This window comes from Oxyura jamaicensis, chromosome 20 (genome assembly GCF_011077185.1).
Source record: "Oxyura jamaicensis isolate SHBP4307 breed ruddy duck chromosome 20, BPBGC_Ojam_1.0, whole genome shotgun sequence".
Taxonomy (NCBI): Eukaryota; Metazoa; Chordata; class Aves; order Anseriformes; family Anatidae; genus Oxyura; species Oxyura jamaicensis.
In genome coordinates this window covers 524331-548426 of record NC_048912.1, presented here as the reverse complement: position 1 = coordinate 548426, position 24096 = coordinate 524331, and the positions used below count along the sequence as shown (strand labels likewise).

The 24096-nt window shown below is 54.3% G+C and overlaps 1 protein-coding gene across 8 annotated transcripts in view; it reads right to left on the bottom strand.

Moving 5' to 3' along the window:
• The window catches only part of DLGAP4 (DLG associated protein 4), a 182847-nt gene that overhangs the window by 40807 nt on the left and 117944 nt on the right, over nt 1-24096 (bottom strand). For 4 of the 8 annotated variants that reach the window (XM_035344314.1, XM_035344316.1, XM_035344317.1 and 1 more), the window contains 4 exons: nt 23125-23342; nt 19717-19831; nt 16805-16855; nt 15515-15758 (listed from right to left, as the gene is read on the bottom strand). In XM_035344314.1, coding sequence (XP_035200205.1) covers nt 15515-15758; nt 16805-16855; nt 19717-19831; nt 23125-23342 — 628 coding nt within the window. Of the gene's footprint in view, nt 1-7136; nt 7270-15514; nt 15759-16804; nt 16856-19716; nt 19832-23124; nt 23343-24096 lie in introns of those variants that run through there. The other 4 variants (XM_035344315.1, XM_035344318.1, XM_035344322.1 and 1 more) reach the window with 3 other exon arrangements.

Genomic DNA, 24096 nt, shown 5'->3' with positions numbered 1-24096 from the left:
CAAAGCTGGAAAGGACCAACAAGATCATCTAGTCCAACTGTCCTCCTATCATCAATACTACCCACTAAACTACTAAATTGTATCTCATAGCACCTTATCCAGGTGCTTCTTGAACACTTGAACTCCCTGGGCAGGCTGTTCCAGTGCCTGACCACTCTTTGAGAGAAAAGAGTTCCTGGTATCTAGTATAAATCTCCCCTGACACAGCTTGTGGCTATTTCCTCAAGTCCTATAATTCATCATATGGGAGAAGATGCCAACCCCCTCCTCATCATAACCTCACTTCAGGGAGTTGCAGAGTGCAGTGAAGTCGCCCCTGAGCCTCCTCTTCTCCAGACCAAACATCCCCAGTTCCCTCAGCCACTCCTCACAGGACTTGTGTTCCAGACCCTTCACCAGCTTCAAAGCCCTTCTCTGGACATGCTCCAGGGCCTCGATGTCCTTCTTGTAGTGAGGGGCCCAAAACCGAACACAGCATTCGAGGTGCAGCCTCACCAGAGCAGAGTACAGGGGACAATCACCTCCCTGGCCCTGCTGGCTACACTGTTCCTGACACAAGCCAGGATGCCACTGGCCTTCTTGGCCACCTTGGCACATTGCCAACTCATGTTCAGCAGAGCAATCAACACCCCCAGGTCCCTTTCCTCTTCAGTCTTCTAGCCACTCTGCCCAAAGCCTACAGCATTGCATGGGGTTATTGTGCCCAAAGTGGAGGACCCTGCACTTAGCAACAGAGACCTAATGCTCCTCTCAAACAACTGGACAGCAGCAGGGGTCAGGGGCCAGTGTGCCTGGATCCTGCCAGCTGTGGGCCTCCAAGGGAGGACAGCACCACCAGACCCAACTGCTCACCTCACCCTACAGCAAAGAACAGCAGCCAGAACCACAGAACCTCACCATGCCCCAACACAGCCCCAGCTGCCCAGGGAAGCTGGGCCCTGACCCAGCAGGGAGCAGGCACAGGGCAGCACAGCCAGTGCCAGCAGCACCACCACATGTCAGCCCAGCGACTGGCACAGACAGCGGAGGCAGCAAGAGCCTGCATCCCCATGGTGATGCGACCACCATGCAGCCCTTCATGCGAGGGCTGCAGCCCCACTTCAGCTCCTCCACACCCAGCTGCCATCCCTCATGCCCCTTACATCTCCTGCTTCTGAGCAGGCCAGATGTTCACAGCTAAAGTGGCCTGACTCCTGTTTACATTATTTCTAAACTTTATATATTTCTTCAGATCTGATGGCTCTTTGACATCAGCTCCCTGAAGCACTCTGAAAAGGAATTAAAGCATTACAAAGACGAAGAGCCAAGAGAGCCAGTGTACTGAAACTACGGAAACCAGTCCATAGCCACACAGCAACCAAGCAGGTCAGTTTAAACACTGGCCTCTTCTTGAGGGACAAAGATGTCCACTGAAAGCACACAAAGCATGCACAATTTGTACAGCAGACAGGGACAGCATTTGCTCAGGACTGAGGTCAGATCCACACAGGCCTTTTGTTCCCCTTCCCCAAAGGCCTATGGTTCCTCCCAGTCATTTGGCTTGAGAAGCACAAGCAGCTTCCACAATAGCAGAAACATCAGAGCCTGCATTGGCAGCCTCCCCTCAGCAACCCAGAGCATTTTGCAGCACTCATCTCTAGTAAGCAAGTTCACAGTGTAGTGATAAAAGCTAATGTGTGGCATAATATAACGATTAGCAGCAGCAGCCTCCAGAATATCCTAGAAGATTGCAGGGTGACAGTGAGATGCAGACATTGGAGCCAGGTGCCAAGTGCAAAGCCAGGCCCAAGCAGCATGGTGGCCAAGGCAATAGGCTGCAGGTTACAGATCTCATTTCCTGGTACCCAGGATTTCCCTGCTTAAGACCTTGTTCTTGACACACTGCAACCTGGAGGGTCACTGAATCCAGGACTTTTGAATCCAAGTAGCTGCTTTGTCCAGCACCAGAGCTCAAGGTCGTGCAAGCACTGTCCAACTCCCTTCTCCTTCCAATGGGTCAGAATAAGCAACTGTTCAGGTGCTTAAGGGTGGAAGTTCTCCATCCCTGTTCCACTAGTACCACCTTTCCAAACCCACCTTCTCGCCAGGGGAGTCCCCCTGCATATCATATGAGGCTGGGCATTTCACCAGCTCCACACTGCCAAGGAGCTTGCTTTGCTCAGAGTAGCAGCGCTAAGAGGCCAAAATCCTCAGCCCAGGATTGTTACTCTACTGGCAGGTCAGACAAGAAAACACTGGTAGCCTTCCAATAAAGCATGAAAACCTGGAAGAGTTCCTGGACAGAAGTGTTGTGACTCAGGACCTCATGTTTGGGCCACGCTGAGAGACTGGGAAAAGCCTCAGGGTTCCAAGAAGGAAGAGAAGGCTTCTTAACAAAACAGTTACTGAAATGACCTTACAAGAGGCAAGGGGAGACTGGCTGTACAATAGCATGCTGGCGCTCAAGCTGTTCTGATGCATGCTGCTCTCTGTAAGAGCAGCACTAACCAGTCTGGCAGCCAAGCAGGCAGTGCAGCAGCTCCTAACCAGCACCTTTTGAGGAGGTTCAAGAATCCTCATGGTGACATTTCCTCTGTGGCCTGCAAGTCTTTCTAGTATAAGACATCCATAATTGCCTTGTACATAAGGTCCAAGAGATATGGGTTAACTTCTCAGTTTTGAGTTTCAGTTTAATGCAACTGTATGTATCCCCATCCCAGCTATGAAGTTTGAGATCCCTCTTGAGTACAGCAAATGCCCTGCAGGGGCTATGTTCAGTTTGAACATTCCCCAAATATATAAAAAACAATGCAAATAATTCTTAGAAGTTTGACTAAACTTACGACAACAGCTTCCATTAAAAATTCCCTTTTATCAACCCTTAAATACCTTTCAGCTTTCATCAAATATTACCTTGCACTATGACAGACAGTAGAAAGTCACATTCGGCTTCTAATCTTTGCTTTAATTTTGCACTCTGACAGCTCACACTATACATAAGAATTTACTTTTTAGCCATCACATAAGAATTTACTTCAGACATTAACTACTTGAGTTTTTTCATCAGTTTCAAACTGGAGAGACAACGCAGTAGCTTAAGCTTTGATCTTAGAATTAGGCTTAAAAGAGGAGATCACTGCAGTCAAACCTGGACTTCTTAACAAAGAATACTAAATAGGATGTACAAGACTGACAGTCAACATGTCCTTAATGTTAATACTAGTGGTAAGTTAAATTTATGCATCCTTGTACTGCTTCTCTTATGAGTGCTGCCATTCAATGCAGCAAGGTACAGCCTGTTTCTGGCAAGTCCACTGTAAAGAGACTTTTTGTTCTCTTGGTGTTGCAAGAAGAGATGACAAGCATAACCCCCAGACATCCCATATGGCAATGAGGATAATCAAGTTCCTGCACACGCTGTCTGCTATGAGGGAGCAGCAGCAGGCATGCTGTAGTACTTCAACTCACATAGGTATCTGACATCCTTACATCCTAGTACATGTACATGCCCCTCTGCTCCTTTAGCAGTAATTTCACAAGACCAAGCCTCCAGCCACCAGCCCTAGCAAGGTAAGAGAATCACAACTCTGCTGCTGTCTTCTCCAGAGTATTTAAATGCAGCAAACAAGAATTCAGGAACAATTCCTCCAGAGGAATTCCAGTTTCCTCTCCTTGACAGAGAAAGGCAGGCTCTGTAGTCCCTAATCAAGTGTACCTTCTCCTCACAGCCCTGTTCAACAAACCACTTGCTCAGGTTTCAGACCTTCAGCAAACCCCAGCATCTCAGGAACAAGTGCTGCCTTCAGGCCTCCTACTTCTTTCCTATATAACCTTACTGTTACACAGTGCTGGGTAAATCTGTATGTTTACCTGCTTACAGTTTTCAGGTCACTATAGCAGCATGCCCCAGGAGACTTCCCTACAACTTTCCTGCTTCATTATCACCTGCAGGTGAGGACTGTCACTTCCCCCAGGACTGCTTGTCACCTACCCAGACAGCTGACTGCCCATACTGCAGTACGTAAATACTATTACTGTCCTACCTCACATTGTCTATTATGCTCAGTCTCCATAAAAAACAATTTGAACACTTATCTTCAGCAGAAACTACAAATACTTCTGAAACAGCACATTTCAGGCTTATAGGCCATATCCTGGCAGGGCAGAAAAGTGAAGGGCTAAATTGAGGCCAGGACTTCAGTCATGGGGTAGTTACAGTAGTTTTTTCCCTTGCCTACTGATTCTCCAGAGGACAGAAGGCTCACAGTGCACTCATCTGCACCAAGTGGCCAATAATTCATTAATGCCACAAGAGGAACTGAAGCAGGGAGAATTCCTGCTCCCTTCACTAATTAGCATGCCTGTGAATAGTTTACCTTTCACTTGTTTAAGAACAAGTTACTTCAAATACCCTGGTATCATCCTGTCCCCCCCACTTCTTCTGTCCAGGTGGTAGGCTAGCAAGAGGTCACAAGCTGCAGACCAGGAGAGAAGGGAAGGATAAACACATTCTCTGTGAGCTCTCCTAGGGGGACCTAGTTCAGTGTTCTCATCCCTCAAGCCCCAAATACAGCCTGCACAGAACTTGATCCAATAGCCTGAACTCTAATCTCCTTTCCAAGCAAACTGCAATTATACTTAGTATTTCTCCCCTCCCTTTTTAAATCTGCTCTAACAGGAAACACACTGACAACTTTTCACTGAAGAAATTAAAGCAGATTTTTCTTGAACAAGGCCACCCACCTGCACAGCCTTAATCCTTGCAGCTCACATGTTACCTTAACTTGCACTGAATCTAATTATGCCTCCTCAATCCATGAAAAAATATTTGAGGCTGTCACACAGGTTGCACAGAGCAAAAGTATCAGCTGAGGAGACAAAAAACAGGCCCTGCTGCCAGCATGGCTTTGCAACCTTATTTCTGTAGAGACATCTACAGCATTAAGAGAATTAGCATCAGAGACTTTTACAGGGACCACTGAATAGTTCACTCCAAACTACTGGAGGCTGGACTCTACACCAGAGACCAGAACTGACACACAGTTATTTGTAAATGCTTAGCAGTTATTAGTTATCCATTAAAAGCTTTTAAAGTTACATTGCTCTGGCAGCATACACAGCTCAGAGTGAGCTCACGGAACAGCAGGTCTCCCATGCATTACACATTGTTAGAACAGCAGACGGGTAACTTTGAGCTAAGTAGCCAGAAGCATCCACAAATCTCAACTGCACATGCAGATTAGGTATCCAACTACTGACTCACCCACAGCTGCAAAGCTAATTGCAAGCTCTCCCCAGCAGCTGACAACATTTGCCCCTTCAGCCAGAAAAACAGAGCACAAGTTACAGCTGATCAAGTTCCACAAAGGTACCTGTTGGCCTCAGAGGTGCTGAGGGCTGCATGGTGTACCAACTCACACCATATTTTCAGTCTTCTCTATACAGCCAACTCACAAATAAAGAAAATTCAGTTCTGCCATTACTGCCCTTGCTGACAAGGATCTGGTGGGGACTGCACAGGGCCTTCTTGTCCTTTCAGAACTGCCATGCCACACAGTGGCTGTGCCCCAGCCACATTACAGATCCAGGGGCCTCCTGACACCTATTTCAGCTACAGAGAAAAGTCTTGTACAGACACTACAGAAGTAACAAGCTACAGATGCAAAACTCCTTACAGCCGTTTAGCACCTGCATCTTAATAAAGGACAAGCTTCTAGATTTTCCTTAACTACAACATCTGTCTGCCACAAGTAACCTTTTCCTGCAACCCATGTACTGCTGCCGAGTAAGCACACATGATATTTATCTGAAAGACAAGCCAGCTAGATCTGATCACTATGTGTGCTTTTCCCCACAAACACATTCAAGGCACTACACAGCAGCAAATTTCCCCTGGAAGAACAAGCACCAGCTAAGCAATTTGGACCCTTCAGAGTCAAGTCTGCCAACTTACACGAGTTGGCAATCTGGCTTGTTATCATCCCACATGATTGGAATTTATTTTTAGGATCCAATGCCACATGCTGTGTTTTTTTTTTTGCCCTCCCCCAACTCACAAGTTAAAGCCCAGGAGCCAGAGATCGCAGTTCCATTCACATCTCAAATACACATTTCCGGTATGACCTGAGGTCAAGGTCCATACTTTCATAGAATAAGTAATATTACTCCTACCAACATCATCCTAGAAATAAACATCATCCTAGAAATAATACTTCTCTTTGAACCTCTTAATGAAGACTCCAGTATAAATTAAGAGTTTACAGTTAGTTAGTGCTCAAAGCAACTGTAAAACACCCTTCCCTCTGACACCTCACACTACTACCAGAACTGTTCCTGCTATTAAATTCAGAGACATTCAGCCTAAACCCCTTAAAGAGGGCATGGCAGCTCACCACTGGCATGTAATACCAGGTAGCCTCAGCTAGGACCTGATCTCATCCCAGGCCAGAGAGACTGCAGAGAGCACACAGCAGCACTGGGTGCTGCTGAACATCAGCCCATAACAGCAACAGGCACTAGAAGCCTCAGCATTCCTTAGCATCCAAACATCCTTTCTCGGGGGAGGAAGAATCCTAACAGCACCTTGAAAAGGGGTCAGTGTCACCTCGTTTAGTGTGTGATCTAGTGAAACATTAATTTCTACAGCACCCAGGGACTCTTTAAAGGCCTCAAGTACTGGCCTGAGGCACCCGGGCACTGACCTGCCGTGACCCTGCTTTGCTCAGCAAAGGCTGGGGAGAGCAGCGGGGCGCTGGCCGGCCGGTAACGGACCTCTCCCACTTCCCTCCCGCTCCCGGCTCCCTCGCCGAGGCACAAAAGCGAGCGAGGGCCCGGTGCCGCCGGCCGCCTGCACGCTGGAGGCGGGCATCCTCCCGGGACCCTCCCGTCCCGCAGCGCTGGCTGACGGCAGCCGTCCCCGGCCGGGCGGAGCAAAGCGCGGGGCCCCGACCCCGCGGCGGCAGCCAGGGCAAGCAGGGGAGGAAGCGGGGCCCGCCCGGCCCAGGCCGCGGGGGCAGCGGAGCGGCCGCCACGACCTGCGGGGCGCGGGGAGCGGCAAGCGGCGCGGAGCAGGCAGGCGGGGCGCGGCGCCCCCGCCGCGGAGCCATGCAGGGCCCGGCCCGGCCCCCCCGCCCGCCGCGCCCCGGGCACTCACTCACATTGCTTGAGGAGCTCCAGACACAAAGCCATGGGAGACACAAAGGAGGGGCGGAGGGGACCGGAGACACGGGGAGGCGCGGCGCGGGGGCACTCAGCCTCGCCCCGCCGAGAGGGGCTGCGGGCCGCTCGGCCGCGGAGGGGAGGTCGGGCCCGGCGGCGCCCCCGTGGGCGGCGGCAGAAGGGGTCGGGCCGCGGGCTCGGGCCGCGCTCGGTGCTCCTGCGGCCGCGGCCGGCGAGAGAGGGGAGGAGACGCGCGAAGCCTCCTACACTCACCACGCCCGCCCGCCGCTCCGGCTGCACGCTGCGGGCGGGGTCGCGCCTTTAAAGCCGCCGGCACGCCCCGTGCGTCACCGCCCACGCCCCGCGCAGGCGCGGCGGAACCGGCCCCGCCCCCGCCCCGCTCCGCCCCGCCCCGTCCCGCCCCGCCCGCCGCCGCCGGGGCCCCGCGGGGAGGTTGGGGGGGGCAGCAGGGCGGAGCCGCTCCGGTGGGAGGCGGGTGCGAGGCCGGCGTGGCTGCCTAGCACCGCGAGTCCTTCTCGCCCACGGCGCGGCGCGGCCACGCTGGCGGAAGCGGCCCCGAGGTCGGCGCGAGGAGACGGAGGCGGAGGCCCGGCGTGGCGGGGGCGGGCCCGGGGCCTGCCCCGCGGGCATCCCGAGCGCTCTCTGCCGCCGGGACACGCGGCGGTGCCGGGACACGCGCGGGGCGCGTTCCCCCCGGGGGGGCGGGAGGAGGGGGGGAAGCCGCCGCCGCCACCCTGGCTCCGGGGCTTTGTCCCGCTGCCGGCGCCCAGTCGCGGCTCCGGCTCCTCCCGGGGAGTCCCGCACGGGGCGGGTTCGGCTTCCTGCTGGGGGCGTGGGGCGCTGGCCACGGCATTGCCCCGGTGTGAGAGCAGGGCCGGCGGGGAGGGACGTCTTCTTCCAGCGGGGGGCACAGATAAACGGGCCGGGAAGCAGCGGGCTGCGGGGGTTTCCTGGCGCGGGGGTTTCCCGAATTGGCCGGCCGGGCTCCGCAGTGGCAGGGACGGGCAGAGCGCAGCCTTCCTTAGCTGGACGTGCTCCATGCTCCAGGACTGTGTTCCGGGCCCGGTCAACCCCTGGGCTGCAGCCTGAGGCGGGCTGCGGGAGGAGAGGGGAGCAGTGAGCCTGGCACACGCAGCCCGGCCCGCGCTGCCCCGCGGACAGACGTGCTGCCTGCTACAGCGCTGCTCCTCTGCTTGGGCAGCCTTGAACTGAGCATCTGGACTGTCACATCTGCACCGCGGTGTGGCACAAGGCAGTGCCCGTGAGCCAGGCGTGGCGCGGATGCTGCCCATCAGCGTTCTCTGCAGGGGGCTCGCCCTCGGGCGCAGTGCGGGGCTCTGTGGGCAGCGGTGCTGCTGCAGGGCTCAGGCAGGCAGCAGGCACGCTGCCGAACTTGAGGTACAGTCGGTCCTCAGATGATCTGGTCCATTTATGACTCTGTGCGTTCCCTGTGCTCAGCGCAGAAGGGCTGGTCTGGCTTCTGCAACAAGAAAGCAGGGAAAGTGCCTGGGCGAAGTGGCGTGCCCTGCTAGATGAGGGTAGGTAGGGCTGAGGCACTGCCAGCCTTGGCTTTCAGTGTTGGAGTCCCTGTGGCTGTTCTGCAGCTCGCTAACACTGAGCCCAAGTGGGGCCAAAGCCATAGCGGTGAGAGACCTGTGGCTTGGGGCCTCTCCCCTCTGCTGCCTACCAAGAGAAGCAAGAAAGCTTTCAGCCTGGAAAACAAGGACAGGCTGGGGAATGGGGATGAGCTGTGGACCAAGAGCCCCTTGTCCTGCAGGTGGTCAGCAACTCTACGAAGCTCTGAGCTGATCTGTTCCTGAGAAGACCACACAGTGGCTCAGTAGATGGAAGAAGTGGTGGAAGAGCATGAAGGGGGGAGAGGAAAAGCAATCCAGGATGAGAGAAACATGCAGAAAGAAATCCTTATCTGACTGCACGACCTGGAATCCTGCAAATGCTCAGATCTGAGTGCATCTCCTTACTGCATGTCACTTGGTCCATTGTAAGGCCATCATCAGCCACCGCAGGGTTGCTCCAGGGATGGCATGGCCCTGACAGGCTGGTCCCAGAAGGAGGTGCAGAGGGGAGGGACACAAAGGGACATTTGTCGTGGCATGGCTTGAAGGCAGCTCTGCTCACCTAGTTTCCATGGGCGGTGGAAGTGCCAGCGTGCTGATCGCTACTGGGTCCCTTGGCCTAAGGAGAACTATGCCTGCTGTGCAGAGCACCACACCGACACAAGGGCTCACTGCTGTTGCTCTTTGGTGACTTTGAGCAAGCTGGGGCACCCCTGGGTGCTCTGTTTTTTCCTTTGTTCACACTACTGGCTCTTTGCAGCCAGCACAGCTGATAAAAGCAAGCAACAAGAAAGACTTGGCTTTCTGACTGTGTTAACAAAGGAAAATGCTGGCAGGTGTCTTTTGAACAAGCAGTTCAAAAGATATCCCTCACTGGGAGGAGGCAGATGTGGTCAGGTCCTTGGGGCCATGCTCACTTCCCAGTATTAAGGCAAAGGTCTTCTGCCTCCCCTGTGCCTGCTCGCGTGGGTACAGCATTATGCCTGGGCTGCAGCTCCCCCCTTCCTTAGCATCTGGGCCAGTGGCATTGCTGCGAGGCCCAAACTGGTGCCAGCCCAGCTCCTCTGGTGCCACAAAGGATGCAAGCAGCTAAAGGAAAGGTTGCTGCACTGAGTGCTGCCTGGAGTAGGGCTAAAACGTGACAGCAAAGAGCACCAAGTGCAGTCTCGCTGCTGCAGGACAGAGGTATTTTTTGGTGATGGAGTTTAATGACAGGGTTACAGCCATGGAGCAGCATTAGGGAGTTCCTGGGGAAAAGGGAACAGACTAGGGCTCGGGGTTTGGTAGTGGAGTTTCCATAATAACAAGGAAAAGATTAGAGATGAAAAATGAGCAGATAAGTATGGAGAGAAACATGTCATAAATTTCTTTGTGTCCTGCAGAACAGATCATGGAACATACATATCCACCCTTTTCCCTTACAAGTGCTCATGGAGCACACACCATAAATCTTTCTCTGGTGTGCACACACACAGACAACTCTCTCTCTCTAATCTCTTTCCTGCTGGTATGTCAGAGAAAGCTATTTCTGGAACGTGAAATCTAGGTCAAAAAGAAGGAGAAAATCTGAAGGAAACGATAACAGTCTCTCTCTTCAAAGGCCATATGGGGTCAGCCCTGGTTGATACGATTAGCAAGGGGCCACTCTGGTACCTTACTGCTCAACTGCAGCCCCTCACACCCTAGCTGAACAATGTGTTCTGGTCTGTGCTGTGCTTTCCTCTGCATTCAAACCGCTGGCTTTTCCCCAAGAGAACACTTCTCTGGCTCCAGGTGTGCCTGTGGCCTCTGTGGCTGGCCAGCTGAGGGAGGAGAGCACAATTTATCTATGTATTTGTGACCTGCAGAAGAGGAGGAAGGGAGTCTTCCCTCAAAAGCCATTACTACATCACTTTTCTGGAAGCCATGGAAACTTGTTCCACAGTGAAGCAGCCTTTGGGGGTTTGGTCAGCTGCACAATGCTGCTGTCCTGTGACACGGCGCAGAGGTGTGCAGGCGCTTTGTCTCGCCATGCCCCTTCCTGCAAGATCCCTGCATGGGGCTGTCAGTGTCAGGGCTGGGATCTGCCTTCTCCCAGGGCAGGGCAGGGTTCCTGGCACAGCACTGGTCCTGGGAACCATCTCACTAGCTCAGTTGTGGAAAACAAACAAACAAACAAACAAAAAAACAATAAAAGGAGACACAAAACCAGTTAGAGGCAGAAGAGGAGCTATTCTGTCATGCCTTTGTGGAGTATGTATCCAAGGTAGAGAGCCCTCATACCTGCTTGGGCTTGGCAAAGCCATGGCCTGTGGATGGGCACAAGGTATGTGCAACCCTGGCTGCTGCAGGCACAGGCTTCGTGCCTGCTTCTGGTTGGAGTGAAGAACTGGACTTTTTTGGGCTCCTTCTGCATCAGGTTCTGTGATTCCCTTGCCAGGCTGGGCTCAGGGTCTGCAGCCTCTGCTCCACCAGTGCTGCTGTCATGGGGCCAGCAGAGAGGGAGAACTGGAGGGTAGCTGCTGTCTGGAGCTCACGCTCTCAGGGATGTCTTTTGTCTCAGTGACACATAGCTAAAACTGGTCAACAGAGCCCAGGCCTTGAAGGAGGAGACAGAGTTGGATCTCCTGGCCTCCCTAGAAGAGATCTGGGCACAGAGTTAGGAGACGGGCACCAGGGCGTCTGGGAACAGGCTGCTGAATCCCAGGGCAGGGTGACATAAGCAAGGCTGACATTACCAAAAAGCATCAGGAGAAGAGCTCGAGCAGGGTCTGGTTTGGTGTAAGCTTTCCCTGTCACTGGGGCATAGGTTGGAGGCTGGGCTGGGGGTCTCACCTTATTTTTCTGTGCTTTGCTCACTTCTCTGCTTTCCCTCTTACCCTGGACATCAAATATTCAGGGCCCTTTGAATGCAGCTCTGTATCCTCACGCAGTCTATTAAGCAAGCAATTCCCAGTAATGCTTCTAATAAGAAGCAACTGGGACTGGGGAGCCCTTTGTAATACACAGGAGTCTCTGTGGCTGTCGGCAGAACGCCTGGCAATTAGATGAATAGGTTTCACTGGGGCTTTTTAGTCTCCTGCTTTGCAAAGCACAAAGCATTGTTTAAGGCTGATCAAGGGCAGCTCATCATCTGTCTAGCTGGCTGTCAAATAGGAGTTAATTGCCCTGTAATATGCTAGTGACACAGGAGTTTGTGGGAGGCACAGAGCAGTGCAGTTTGTCAGAGGTGTGACAGCTGTCAAGCCTCTCCCACCCGCTGTGCATGCGTACACCACAGACACCGAGGCTTGCAGTCCTCCATGAAATACGGCCTGCTGCATCTCCTCTTCTCCTCAGCTGGGGGCTGAACCCCCACAATACTGCTTAGTTTTACGATTTGGCTCTTTGAAGATCAAGAAACCTGTGTCAGGCACAGCATTACTGCTGCTGATGCCTCTGTAGGATGTGTCTACAGACAAGAAACCCAGTCCTCCCCTCGGTGACCTGGAACATGATGGAAGTGGTTCCCCTGGACCAGTGCATGGATGGTGAGGAGGAGGGTGCCCATGGGAGGGGAATGGGGTGCGGACTCTCAGTTGTTTCTTCCTAGAGCCCAGTGTGGAGCAGAAGCCACCAACAATTAGGCCTGCAAGCGGTGGGGTGCCCACTTCTCTCTATTACTCTAGCTTGATGCCATCAAGCTGCAAGGTACCGATGTGCTACTCGGGCTGTGCAGTACCGCACCCAGCAGTTACAGCTTCAGGGATGAACTGCATTTGCAGGAGGAACTAAGACTGTGTGGCTGATTAAAGGTGTGACTGCTGTCCAGATATGCCTTCTGCCTTCCCCATTGTGCACACACACAAACACAGATGCTCTTCTCTGCTCCTCCCTCCCCTCCCCCCATCAAATCTGTTTCCCTCCCAGAGCCCCTGCAGTAAAAGTAAAGGGATGGAAGGTGTTCTGAAAATCAGCAAATCTCCACTGGATCATGTCACAGAGAGGTGACACTTGAAAGGTGGCAATGAGTTGTTTTGAAAGCCCCTTCCTGTGCTACACCTGCTATTGTTTCCCAGCACTGGTGGGGGCTTGCAGCAGTTCTGAGCTCAGCATCATCTGCGCTGTCAGGAGGAGCAGGGTGGGAGTGGGCTGTGGTTGTGGGTTGCCCATGCTCCCCTTCCTGCTCCCCCTGCCTACTGCTGGCACAGGGTGCCAACCCAGAGCTGGGTTGTGTGCTCTCCAGTGCCTTCATGTCAGGATCACCCTGCCCAGCTGGACCTGTCTGGGTGTCCATGTGGGTGACAGGGACTTGCTGCTTGCCCTGCATCTCCAGCAGCGTGGTACAGCCCTGGTGAGATGCTGTCTCTCACTCCTCCTGCATGCTCTGCGGTCTGCCTAGTATTGCCATATCCAGAGCTTCATCTTTTAATCTGTGTTCCTAAAAGCATTCCTGAGAGTTATACAGCTTCCTTTCAGCTCATCACAGGGCTGAAGCAGCAAGTTGGATCTGTGGACTGAAACCATGTGTTCTTTGCAGCCTGGCTGAGGACAGAGTGCTGCTGCTGCTGTTGCAGACCTATGGTGACACCACTGACAGGATGCAGTGAGTGTGCTGGGCAGGCAGGCTGGGAGACCTCCTGACAAGGAGCTGGGAGCGACACAGTGCACCAGCTCTGCCCTCTGAGGCTTCCTTGATGCCAGGTCTACAGGTCTGAGCTGCCCTCACTGTACCTTGCTGTGTTGGGCTGGTGACCCCAGCACCCTGGCAAAGTGATTCACCCCAGCAGCGGTGCTCAGTGGGGCTCCATGTGTGGCAAAGCTGGCTCCTGCAACCATTCTGCAAAATTACTGGCTCTGCTGCAGTGCTGGGAGAGACAGCCCAAGCAAGGGTCAGGAACATCTCAACAGTGCTGCCTCCAGCCTCTGCCCTGCCCAAGGGGAAGGAGTTGCCCTGGAGTCACCTCTGAGGAAAAGGCCAGGCTTTTGTTCAATAAGGTAATTACTAGTCAAAAGAGAAGGGCCTGCCCAGAATAAGTAATGCCAGAAGAGGTATCTAGAGGTGGGCATACTGTGTTAACCACTCAGGGACAAGAACACAGGCTACAGGCACTGGGCACTGGAGCTCAGAAAGGCTCCTTAATGCCTTGAAATTCAGAGCAAGACCTGTTTGTACCTCACACCAGAGAAGTCAGATGGGGGTCTCTAGGTTAGTACACTTGAGGAGTGAGGGGCATACAGGACTAGATGCCTTAGACATCTGTGTGGCTGTTGCCACCCAGCATGTCTCCAGGAAAGAAAGCAATTGGAGCCAGTTCAGCCAAAGGATAAACTCCCAGCACCTCCTTGTCAGAAGGTTTTGGAAGACTCTTCTCCAGGCTATAATGTCAGCAGCAGCCTGTGGGCTGGGTGGGGCCAGGTGACACTGTCACTGTCACCTCTTCTGCCCTGGTTGCTGCATGGAACTGGGCCAATGCTTGGGCTGCATAGGAGCACCTCTGGCCGTGTACACTCCTCTCCTAGCTGGGCAGGGTCTGACCTGCCTGCGACTGCTGGGCAAAATCACAAACCCTGAGGGTCCAGAGGGGGCAAACTTGCACCATTCACCTTTTTCCCCAGACTTGGCACCCCAGACCTGTTTTTGGAGCCTTGCCCTGTAGGAGAGTCTGCAAAGAAACAAGACTTACCAGGAACGGCTGAGGAAACTGGGGTTGTTCAGTTGGCAGAAAAGGTACCTCGTCACTCCCTACAACTACCTGAAAGGAGGCTGCAGTGAGGAGGATGTCGGTCTCTTTTCTCAGGTGACAAGTGCTAGGACACAAGGAAATGGCCTCAAGTTGTGCCAGGGAAGGTTTAGATTGGACGTCAGGAAGAATTTATTCACGGAGAGTGGTTAGGCATTGGAAGAGGCTGCCCAAGGAAGTCACAGAGATGCCATCCCTGGGGGTATTTAAGGAGTGTGTGGTAATGGCAGTGAGGGACATGGTTTAGTGGTGGACTTGGCACCATTAGGTGATGATTGAACTTGATGATCTTATGGGTCTTTTTCAACCTAAATGATTCTATGATCTCTTGTAAAAGACTTTGGGTGAACCCCAAAGCCTTGTCACTTCTCTGCAACTGAGGGATGGAGGCAGATGTCTTCTGCCCTTCCTCCTTCTGTCAGCCCCAATTTCTACCTCTGGCAGAAGGGACTGAAGAGATCAGGATTCACTCAGACTCAGGGGGAAAGGAATGCTGAGTCCCTGATGTGAATTTTTGCTCTGATGTGAATTTTTGCCCTGATGTGAATTTTTGCAAGAATTTCAGGGAGAGGTCAAAGCTGCCAAGCGCAGCCCAGACTGAAGGAATTACAGTCAGATGCATAACTGAGAGGAGGAGGAGGGAAGCTATCAGCAGTGCAGGGCAGCAGGACTGCACCCACAGCCCCATGGGACTTGGGGTGAGGAGGGCAGCCAGTGCTCCCAACACGCAGTAGGGCGAGGTGGGCATCCCACGGGGCGCTCCCAACTGCAGTGCTCCCAGCCAGGTTTGCCTTCACTGAGCAAAGACACTGGGCCCGACCTCTGCAGCCTGCAACAACTGAGCCCCTCTGCCATTTTGGCACCCACATCCAGGGACTTCGACACGGCCATCCTGGCAGCATCCCTGCCCTGCCCTGCCAGCACAGAGCAAACTCAGAGACATGATCCCCATGGAAATCTCAGACAACCAAGGCTGGAGACATCCTGCAAGGTGTCTGAGGGCAGCGCCCTGCACCCCCAGCACCTTGGGCACTCACACCCCATCCCCATGACTGCCGTGGCCTCGCTGGCACTCACTGTTGGTGGGCAGGGTCCTGCTGCCGCTGAGGCTGCCCGCTGGCGGGGGGGAGATGGAGCGGATGGAGCCGGTGTCCTCGTCCTGGGAGCAGCCCGCTTGGATGGCTCGGAGGTAGCTGTGGCTCCGGGAGCGGAAGTAGCTGGGCAGGGGCAAGTCCAGCACCTCGGCGGCAGCCGACTCAGCCTCGCTGTAGGTAGAGTCACAGACCGCCTCGTACTGCTCCCCCAGCTCCGGCTCTCTCGCCTGCACAGGAAGAGGGGCAGAGCAGTCACCCCCTGCCCAGGGCCAGGCCCCTTCCCTTCCCTCCTGCAGCCTTCTCCGCTCGCCTCTCTGGTGGTCTCAAGTGGTCTCAACCAGACACAGGCAGAGCGGGAGGAGCAGTGCTGGCTGGCATGGGGCTCCCAGCCAGGGGAGAGGGGTGCCTCCGTCCAGGCCAGAGGTTCCATGCGGGAGCAGGAGGCACTTACCACCACAGTGCCAGTAAAGCACTCCCCAGTCTCTGCTGGAAAGGCTGAGTATGGGAGGCCGAAATCCCTGCCTGGTCTCCAGCAGCTTCCTTGCCCTGCTGGCATGGCTGGAGGACCCTGAGCTCAGCTGTGAGACCCCATTGTGGTGGGCTCACGATGAGGGAAGTAGGCTCAGGGGGCATCTCTATGCCCTGGGCCAGGCCACGTGGACCCGTGCTGGACGCACAGTGAGGAAGTCATCACAGCCCTGCCTGAGATGGGGAGCAGGAGAGAGCTCGGTGCAGGCTGAGGCACAACATGGCCTAAGCAGGGAAGCTCCACTCCCTGCTCCCCTGCTGCCTCCACCTCCCCTGGCCCGGCTGTGTCTTTGAGGGGCAGTAGCTGATCCAACTTCAGCTCAGGAGACTCACCCAGATCAAACCAGAGCCAGCCTGAAACAGCAAGTGTTTTGAAATACCGATGATGTGAGATGCTGAGGTTTTCCCTGTCAGTCACTTCCACCTCTCCTGGCCCTTTCTTTGGCTTCAAGGACAGTATTTATGACCAGTGCTGGCATCCGTAGCCTTTCCCCGAGCTCCACAGGGTTTGGCTGAAAAAACTCACCACTATCCCCAAAAACACTCCTGAACCCTCCGCTGAGGCTGGGGGAACCAAACTGTCCAGTTGCCCTGCAGTGCCCTGGGCTGGGGAGTGCATCCTTCTCCTCCTCCTGTGGCCCTGGGCAAGGGTGCCCCACAGCTGCCTCACACCCTGTGGTGGGGGTCCAGGGAGACCTAAGAAAGCTCCATGAGGAAGGAAGAGGGAATGGCAGTGGGACGGTACCTGCTCTCCATGGGTAAATATCTGAGGGATAAGTGAGGGGGGTCCAAAGATCTGGAAGAAAGAGTTGGAGAAGGTTAAAGGCCAGGAAAGGGGCAGCCCTCACACAGACAGCCATTGCACAGGGACCAAGGACGAGGGGAGCACATAGCCCTTTCCTTTGGGCCACCACTGCTGACACTTCAGTACAAACTTCAGAGCCCATAAGATGCCAAGCAAAATGCCTCACAGGCCCCACAAACAAGGCACAGCAAAGCTCCACGGGACGCCTCTGAGATGGAGAGAAGTTGCTGATGCATTCAGCCTGTTTTATGCACTGTGTATTAATATATACACACACAGGGCATACTGGCACTCTGACAGCAGAAACACAATGAATGCCCTGACGGGGGCACCCCTGGGCACACACAGGGTGCCTGTGGCTGTGGGATGAGGGCTAGTGTGGCTCCTGGTTAGCACCCTGCCAAGCCCCAGCACTGGACAGTGCTCGTGGCATGGCCAGGAGCAGTGATGGCCCTGCAGCTGCAGAGCTGGGTGCACGGCAGGCTGAGCACTGTGCATCAGGGAAACCATCCTTTGCCCTGCTCAGGCTTGGGCTGGCCACCTTGCTGCTATCTCCTCTGCCCCTGCACAAGGAAGAAGCCCCATGAAAGCAATGCTCCCTTCTCTCCATAGCAAAGCCACAGCACACACTTGGCATACGGACAAATGCCTGACAGACACTGCACTGCCTGCAGGGAGGAATTCCTTCTCCCCATCTTCTGGCGGTTTCTTCCATCCCCGGTCTGCAGAGCACAACCATCCCAGGAGCCCTCCCCTTCACGAGCTGCTCAAGATGACCCATCTTGGGAAGAATCCAGGTTCAAAATGTACCTCAGGGAAGAGGCTTGGCTCTGGAGAGGCTTGGCTCTGGGGGCCGGGTCTGGCCATCCTACAGCTCAAATTGTGTCTCAGCAGTGTTGGGGGTCAGCAGCTGGCTCTGTCTGGCAACAGGTTCCTTCCTGTGAGAGGTGGATGCTGACACACATCAGATGAACCCCAGACTTCCAGAGGTTTGCAAGGTGGAGTTCAGCTTTCAGAAAGCCAGGCAGAGTGGACTTGTCTTTGAGAGACAGAGATGTTTCTGTATTGGAGGATGCTAAGTCTTGTTGGATAAACAAAGAAGATGTTGGGGGTCACTCAAAAGGGAGGGCAGGGGAGGAGTTGCCTGTGGCACTGAAAAGGCATGAAAAGACAGGTTGGACCTGGCAGAGGATCAGGCCAGCGCACGTGAGGTGGCTGTAACAGCTCCACCCTGAGCTGTAGAGTTATACGGTTTGTGAGAGGCCTCTAAACCCCAATTCAGCTGCAACTGGACTGTCTTTGATTTGGAGGAAGGCAGGCAAAGCACAAATGATGACACCAGCCCCATGCCTGAGCTGGTGCCGTGGCAGTGAGCATGACAGGGCTGCAGGTCTGGGTCTAGAAAGGAGCATGTGCTGGGCACTTCCTGGCACAGTGAGGGCTGCTCAACCCCTCAAGACACTTCTAATGCCTTCATGAGGATGCTGCATTCAGCTGCTAAATGGCAAATGTGGGGTGGGGGAGAGCACAGACAGCCTGCCTGTGGTTTCCCCTTCCCTGCAAAGGCCTGGCTTTAGACATAGGTTTACATGCAAAGGACAGGAATGCAGTGGACCTGACCTCTTTCTCTGCGACAGAACATCCAGCACATTTTTATCAATATACAAGGAACAAGACTGACCACAAGGAACATGTATGCTCACAAGCAATGAATGCTCTGTGCCTTTCCCCAGAGCTCTCCACAAATGGTTCCAGCAGCAGGAGAAGCCAGCAGTGTGGCTGGAGCAGCCGGGTGGGGATGTATGTGGGTTCAGAGCCCTGTGCACCTGGAGGGGAGTGCCAGCACATACCTCCTGCCCTCCTCCATGCTGTGCTTCCTGGTGTCCAGCCCACTTTGTTAACCTCATGCTGCCTCCCTTGATCAGGGAGCACTAGCAGCGTGTGGGGAGACAGACTGGAGCAGCATGGAAGGGGGGCATGTGTGCATGTGTTCCCGCACAGGCACACAGGGACAGAGAAGGGACATAACAGAGGCCCAGGGTGACAGTGACACAGCCGGGCAAAGCTCATGGAGCCACTGCTGCCCCAGACACCTGCTCTGAAAGGAAGAGTCCCCATCCTGGTGTGGAGATGAGCACATGGGAACTGTGCAACGGCCTTATGCCAGCATGGGTTATTTCCTGGCTGCTGGCAGCTGGCTTACAGCCACTCAGGTCCTGAGCCACTCCAGTTTCATACCAAGGGGAGGATGGGACATAGCATGGGACCAGGAGTTAAACCCAGAGGCCATGGTTAGGGTTTGCTACCCACCATTAGCATCTCCACTGGCACCCTTGGCTTTGTCCGGACTTCCCTGTGACATGAGAACCAGAAATACAAAAGAGACATCCCCAGTTAGCTGGCAGGACAGTCTCCTGAATTACAGGAACCTTGTGCCTAGGTCCAACTGGCTTCCTGAGGATGGGGCCCTCAGAGCAGAGCAGGATTTCTGTCCCCTGTAAATCTCTGCAGGATCCCTGGCAGCTGGCCTCAGGCTGCACGCTGCCTTCTGCCCTCTTGCCGTGAAGCATGGTGGGGCTCTGGGCTGCTATACCCATGGCCACAGCTGCAGTGACTGCAGCTGCATCAGCAGTGCTGAGAGGAGGCAAATGCTAGAGCAAGAGAGGTCTAATGTGAGTTAAGGAGCTGTCCCTGACAGTTTAATAACGCTGCCAGAGAACAGCACACCTGTTACTGGAATGCAACTGGTGCCTTATTTTTAGGGGGCAAAAAGATATTCATCTTCCCGTCAGCTAGCCTCCATTCTCTTTCAGGCTGGGTGTGCAGTGGGGTTTGCCTTCCTGGCATCTCACCTGGTTGATGCAACTGGACTCATTGACGCTGTCGGAGATCTGGTTGTATTCTTCCTCCCAGGTTGGGAACTTTGGAGGTAGGAGGATCTCGACAGAGTCCAGGCGGTCCAGGCTCCTGCAGCAGAGAGAGAGGGTGTGAGGGGCATCCCCACAGACCGGGCAGAGCTGGAGCTGTGCTGGAGCTGCTGGGGCAGCTAGACCACACTGCCCTGGCACCCTCTGCCAGGCACAGGTACGCATGGCAGCACTGAGGTGATGCTGTACACCAGGTCCACAGCTCGGCCCTTGCTGCAGCTGCTGGAGAAGATGGAAGCACTTTCTCACCTTGCTGGCCACTGGCTTAAGCTGGTACATGGGTGAAGGTTTTGTGGGGTGCAGAAGAAGGAGAGGGGACAAAACCTTGTGCCCCCCAGCCCCCAGGAATGCAATGCAGATGCCAGGTTTGTCCAACCCAAGCCCAGGGAGTACATGGTATCTGTGCCAGCCCCCAGAGTCGCAGCCTTGGCTACAGATCTGCTCCTGCACAGGCTGATGCTGGGGGAAGCCTGCTCTTCCCTGCCTGGACTGGTGGGCAGGGGGTGGGAGGTGGTAGGGGGAACGATTTTTCAGTGATATTGTTGTTGACTTCACAATTAGAAACATCTTCAAAACTTTTTGTTGGCTTTTGAGGGAGACCTCATCAATGTATATAAATATCTGAGGGGAGGGTGTTGAGACAATGGATCCGGTCTCTTTTCAGTTGTGCCCAGCGACAGGACGAGAGGCAGCGGGCACAAACTGAAGCACTGGAGCTTCCAGCTCAATATGAGGGGACACTCCTTTACTGGGAGGGTGACAGAGCACTGGGACAGGTTGCCCAGAGAGGTTGTGGAGTCTCCTTCTCTGGAGATATTCAAACACTGCCTGGATGCCATCCTGTGCAACATGCTCTAGGTGATCCTGCCTGGCAGCAAGGTTGGATGATGTAGATGATCTTCAGAGGTCATAGAATCATAGAATCATAGAATATCTCAAGTTGGAAGGGATCCATAAGGATCATCAAGTCCAAATCCTGGCACCGCACAGGTCTACCCAAAAGTTCAGATTGTGACTAAGTACACAATCCAATCACTTCTTAAATTCAGACAGGCTTGGTGCAGTGACTATTTCACTGGGGAGCCTGTTCCAGTGTGCGACCAACCCTGGAAGGTCCCTTCCAACCTCTGCCATTCTGTGATTCTGAGATTCTGTCTGTATAGAGGAACCCCAGAGTTTATCTGGAAGAAGCTCAAGGGGAGCCAAGCCTGGATGGCACTGCTTCAGGAGCAGAGGGGTTTGTTTTTTCCAGAGCAGCTTTTGCTGCAGGCTCTGAGGGAAGAACCTGGGACTCAGCAGAAGCCTATGCAGCAGCAGTAGAAGAGCAGGGCTGTCAGTGAGCCTGACACAGCCAAAACCAGAGCAACTGTCCCTGCTGAGAGCTGGGTGTGCAGTGGCCAGGAGGCAGGTAGGAGGATGCGAGGGATGTGGAGGAGGAGGAGAGGTTGTTGTCAGACCAGGTGGGTGTGTGACAGTCCTGCACATTAGCTCAGTGCCGTCTTTTATGCACATACTTCTCTGGTGTGGTCTCTGTGCAGACTGCTGGGGCTCTGGGCATGTAGCAGGGGACAGACAGGCATGGTGAGGGGTGAGCTGCAGAGGATCTGCCTTTTAAACCACCGGTGGACCCCACAGAGCAGCATGGGGGTGAAGCTCTTGCCTCACCTGGAGGGGCTGTGGTGTGCAGGTCAGTCTGTCAGTACCCCAGCAGGATGGAGTGCAGGGAGTGTCCTGGCCAGGCAGACCTCCAGGAAGGATGGTGGCACCTCCTGAGTCTCCATCCCAGAGCTGATGAGCGTGGAAAGGGGCCTCTTCTGCCAGGGGTGATGGAGGAGACACCCAGCCCCCAGAGGACTCACTTGGTCACCCACCAATGGTCCCTTGGCACACTAAGCCCTGGGCTATCCATTCAGCATGTTGTTCCCCTCAGCGTGACAGGGTTTTGTCCATGACCCCCTCGCCAGGATGGGGCCCAGCAGCCCTGGCTGAGGTGACTGAGGCCTGCGATGCGGGTGGGTGTGCAGTGATGCCAGGATGTGGGGCTCTGCTCTAGCTGCTGTCCCACCGGCATGCCAGGCTGGTGGGGGAAGCAGCCAGAACCTGCAAAAACCACAGCTCCAGAAAGCTCCCTAGTTGGGGCAGAGCTGAGGGGGTGGTCAGCAGATGGCAGCCGTGCCCATGCTCCAGGCCCACCTGTTGCTGGGCCCCAGCAGCCCAGGTGAAGTTTCACACCCTGATGGACATGACATGAGTGGTTAATTAGCCCAAGGCAGGAAGAACCCGAGTTTCTCAACTTGGGTATTTTACACCAGAGTCCCTGGACCCAGCTCTGCTTCCCCTGAAGTATATGTGAGGCCATGGAGCAGGGATGGATTTGGGGATGGATTCAGAGCAGGCGTTTCCAGGGCTCCCTGCAGTTAGCTTTGTCACCATCTCCCACCAGAAAACAGCATCTGCTCCACAGTCTGATGCCACCATGAGGAGTCTCCACACTGCCTGCTGCTTCCTCACTTTTCTGGCTCTATCTGCTGAACTGTGAGCAGCTCATCTGCAGCTGCTCCTGCCTCCTGCCCCTGTGCCACTCACGTCTGGTGCTGACTACAGCATCTGAACTGCTCACAGACTGTCACAGCCCCTGGGTGCTTTGTCCTGGAAAGCATAACCTCTGTTCAGGTGGTTCACACAGACCCCATCCTGGGAGGGCTAGCCCCTTGCCCAGCATGTTTGCTGTGTTCCTCTTGCTCTGCTGGCTGGCTGGCTCAAGACGCTGTGAGTCTTCCTCCCTCCACACTGGGTCCCAGGCCTCTTAGTTCAGCTCTCCTGTCTTCAGGGGACCACCCAGCCTAGTGTGTAAAAGGGGCACTTTCTGGCTGGTCCCAGACACCTTGGGACACCTGTGGAGCAAAGCAGATGGCACAGTTGCAGTAGCCTGTGAACTGTGTGCCACATGTTCCCAGCCACACTGACTGAGCATCTAAATAGCATCACTGGGTTGGGTTCTCCACAATCTCTTAGAGGAGGAGATCCTTAGGGAGAGAAAATCCACCCAGCTCCACCAAAGGATTCTCCCATCACCGAGAGGACAGGGACCTGGGGCAGACTCCTAGCACCAGGGCTATTTGGAGCTACCAGGTCTCTTGAGTCCCCTGCTACATCTCCTGTCATGCTTGTCTCCTCATCAGCCTGTCCCATGGCCAGTTGAGCTGGTGTGTGGGAGCTCTGCTGGGCTCTGATCCCCATGTGGGTTTTCCATGTGGGTGTTGATGATCAAAACCCAAGGGCTGCTTCTGGGGTCATCCCTGGGGACCTGTACAGAGGAGCAGTTACAGTTACCTTTGGGTAGTGCTCTGCTCACTCAGGGACTGTTGGGTGGCCTTGAGGTAACTCTGCCTCCGAGCTGCAGTTTTCGGGGATGGTTTGGGGCTGGTTTCTGAGTCTTCACTATCATCATCCCCCATGGCTTTGATGTAACTCCCGCTTCGCATGCGCCGACACGGGATCTCACTGTCTTTGTCCCGAGACAGTGTGTTGTTCCACTCCCCCTGAGGCACCTGCAAGAGTAAGGGGAGCATGAGCATTTGTGAGAGAGCATCTCTAGGACCAAGGGGACCACAGGGATTTTGGGAATTGATGGCAAGGCCAACTTTTGGACCCTCAGATCGAGCACAGGGGAAATGGGAAATGCAATTCCTTTCCAGCCCTCCCTTGACAGATCAAGCCAGGCAGCCTGGCATTTGATTGCCTCAATTTCAGCACATCTACCCACATGCATTCACCCAATGACCACTGCAGACCAACTTCATACTGGACCATGCTTACACAGTTGATATAAGCTGCACAACACCAGACATAATGAGGAGGGAAGAGCCTCACCAGATTTGCACTGCACATTGGGACAGGAGTGGCACACATTCATTTAACACAAAGCCCATGCTTACTAAGTTAACTGCATGTGTTCAGGCCAAAGCCTGTAAGAGCTGTTATAGACAGAGCCCAGCCCTCCTTCTAAGGTTTCTGAGTTGAATGGGACTCAGTGTCTGAAATTCATTTCAGAAGCCAAGCCAGGCCCTCACAAATCCTAGAGCAGCTTGGTTACATAAACTCTGTGGTGGTGTCTGCACAGAGATGAGTAACTTGTGCAAAAAAAGCATTTCTATCTTCACTAGTGTGACAACTCTGCCATTAATTTAAGGCCATCTCTCATTCCCTCAGTACAGATGGGCAAGCTAATGTTTTCCATGAGGCCTGAAGTGCTAAGAATCTCAAAGAACTAACACCATTGCCTGTCTGCCCTGCAAATGGTTT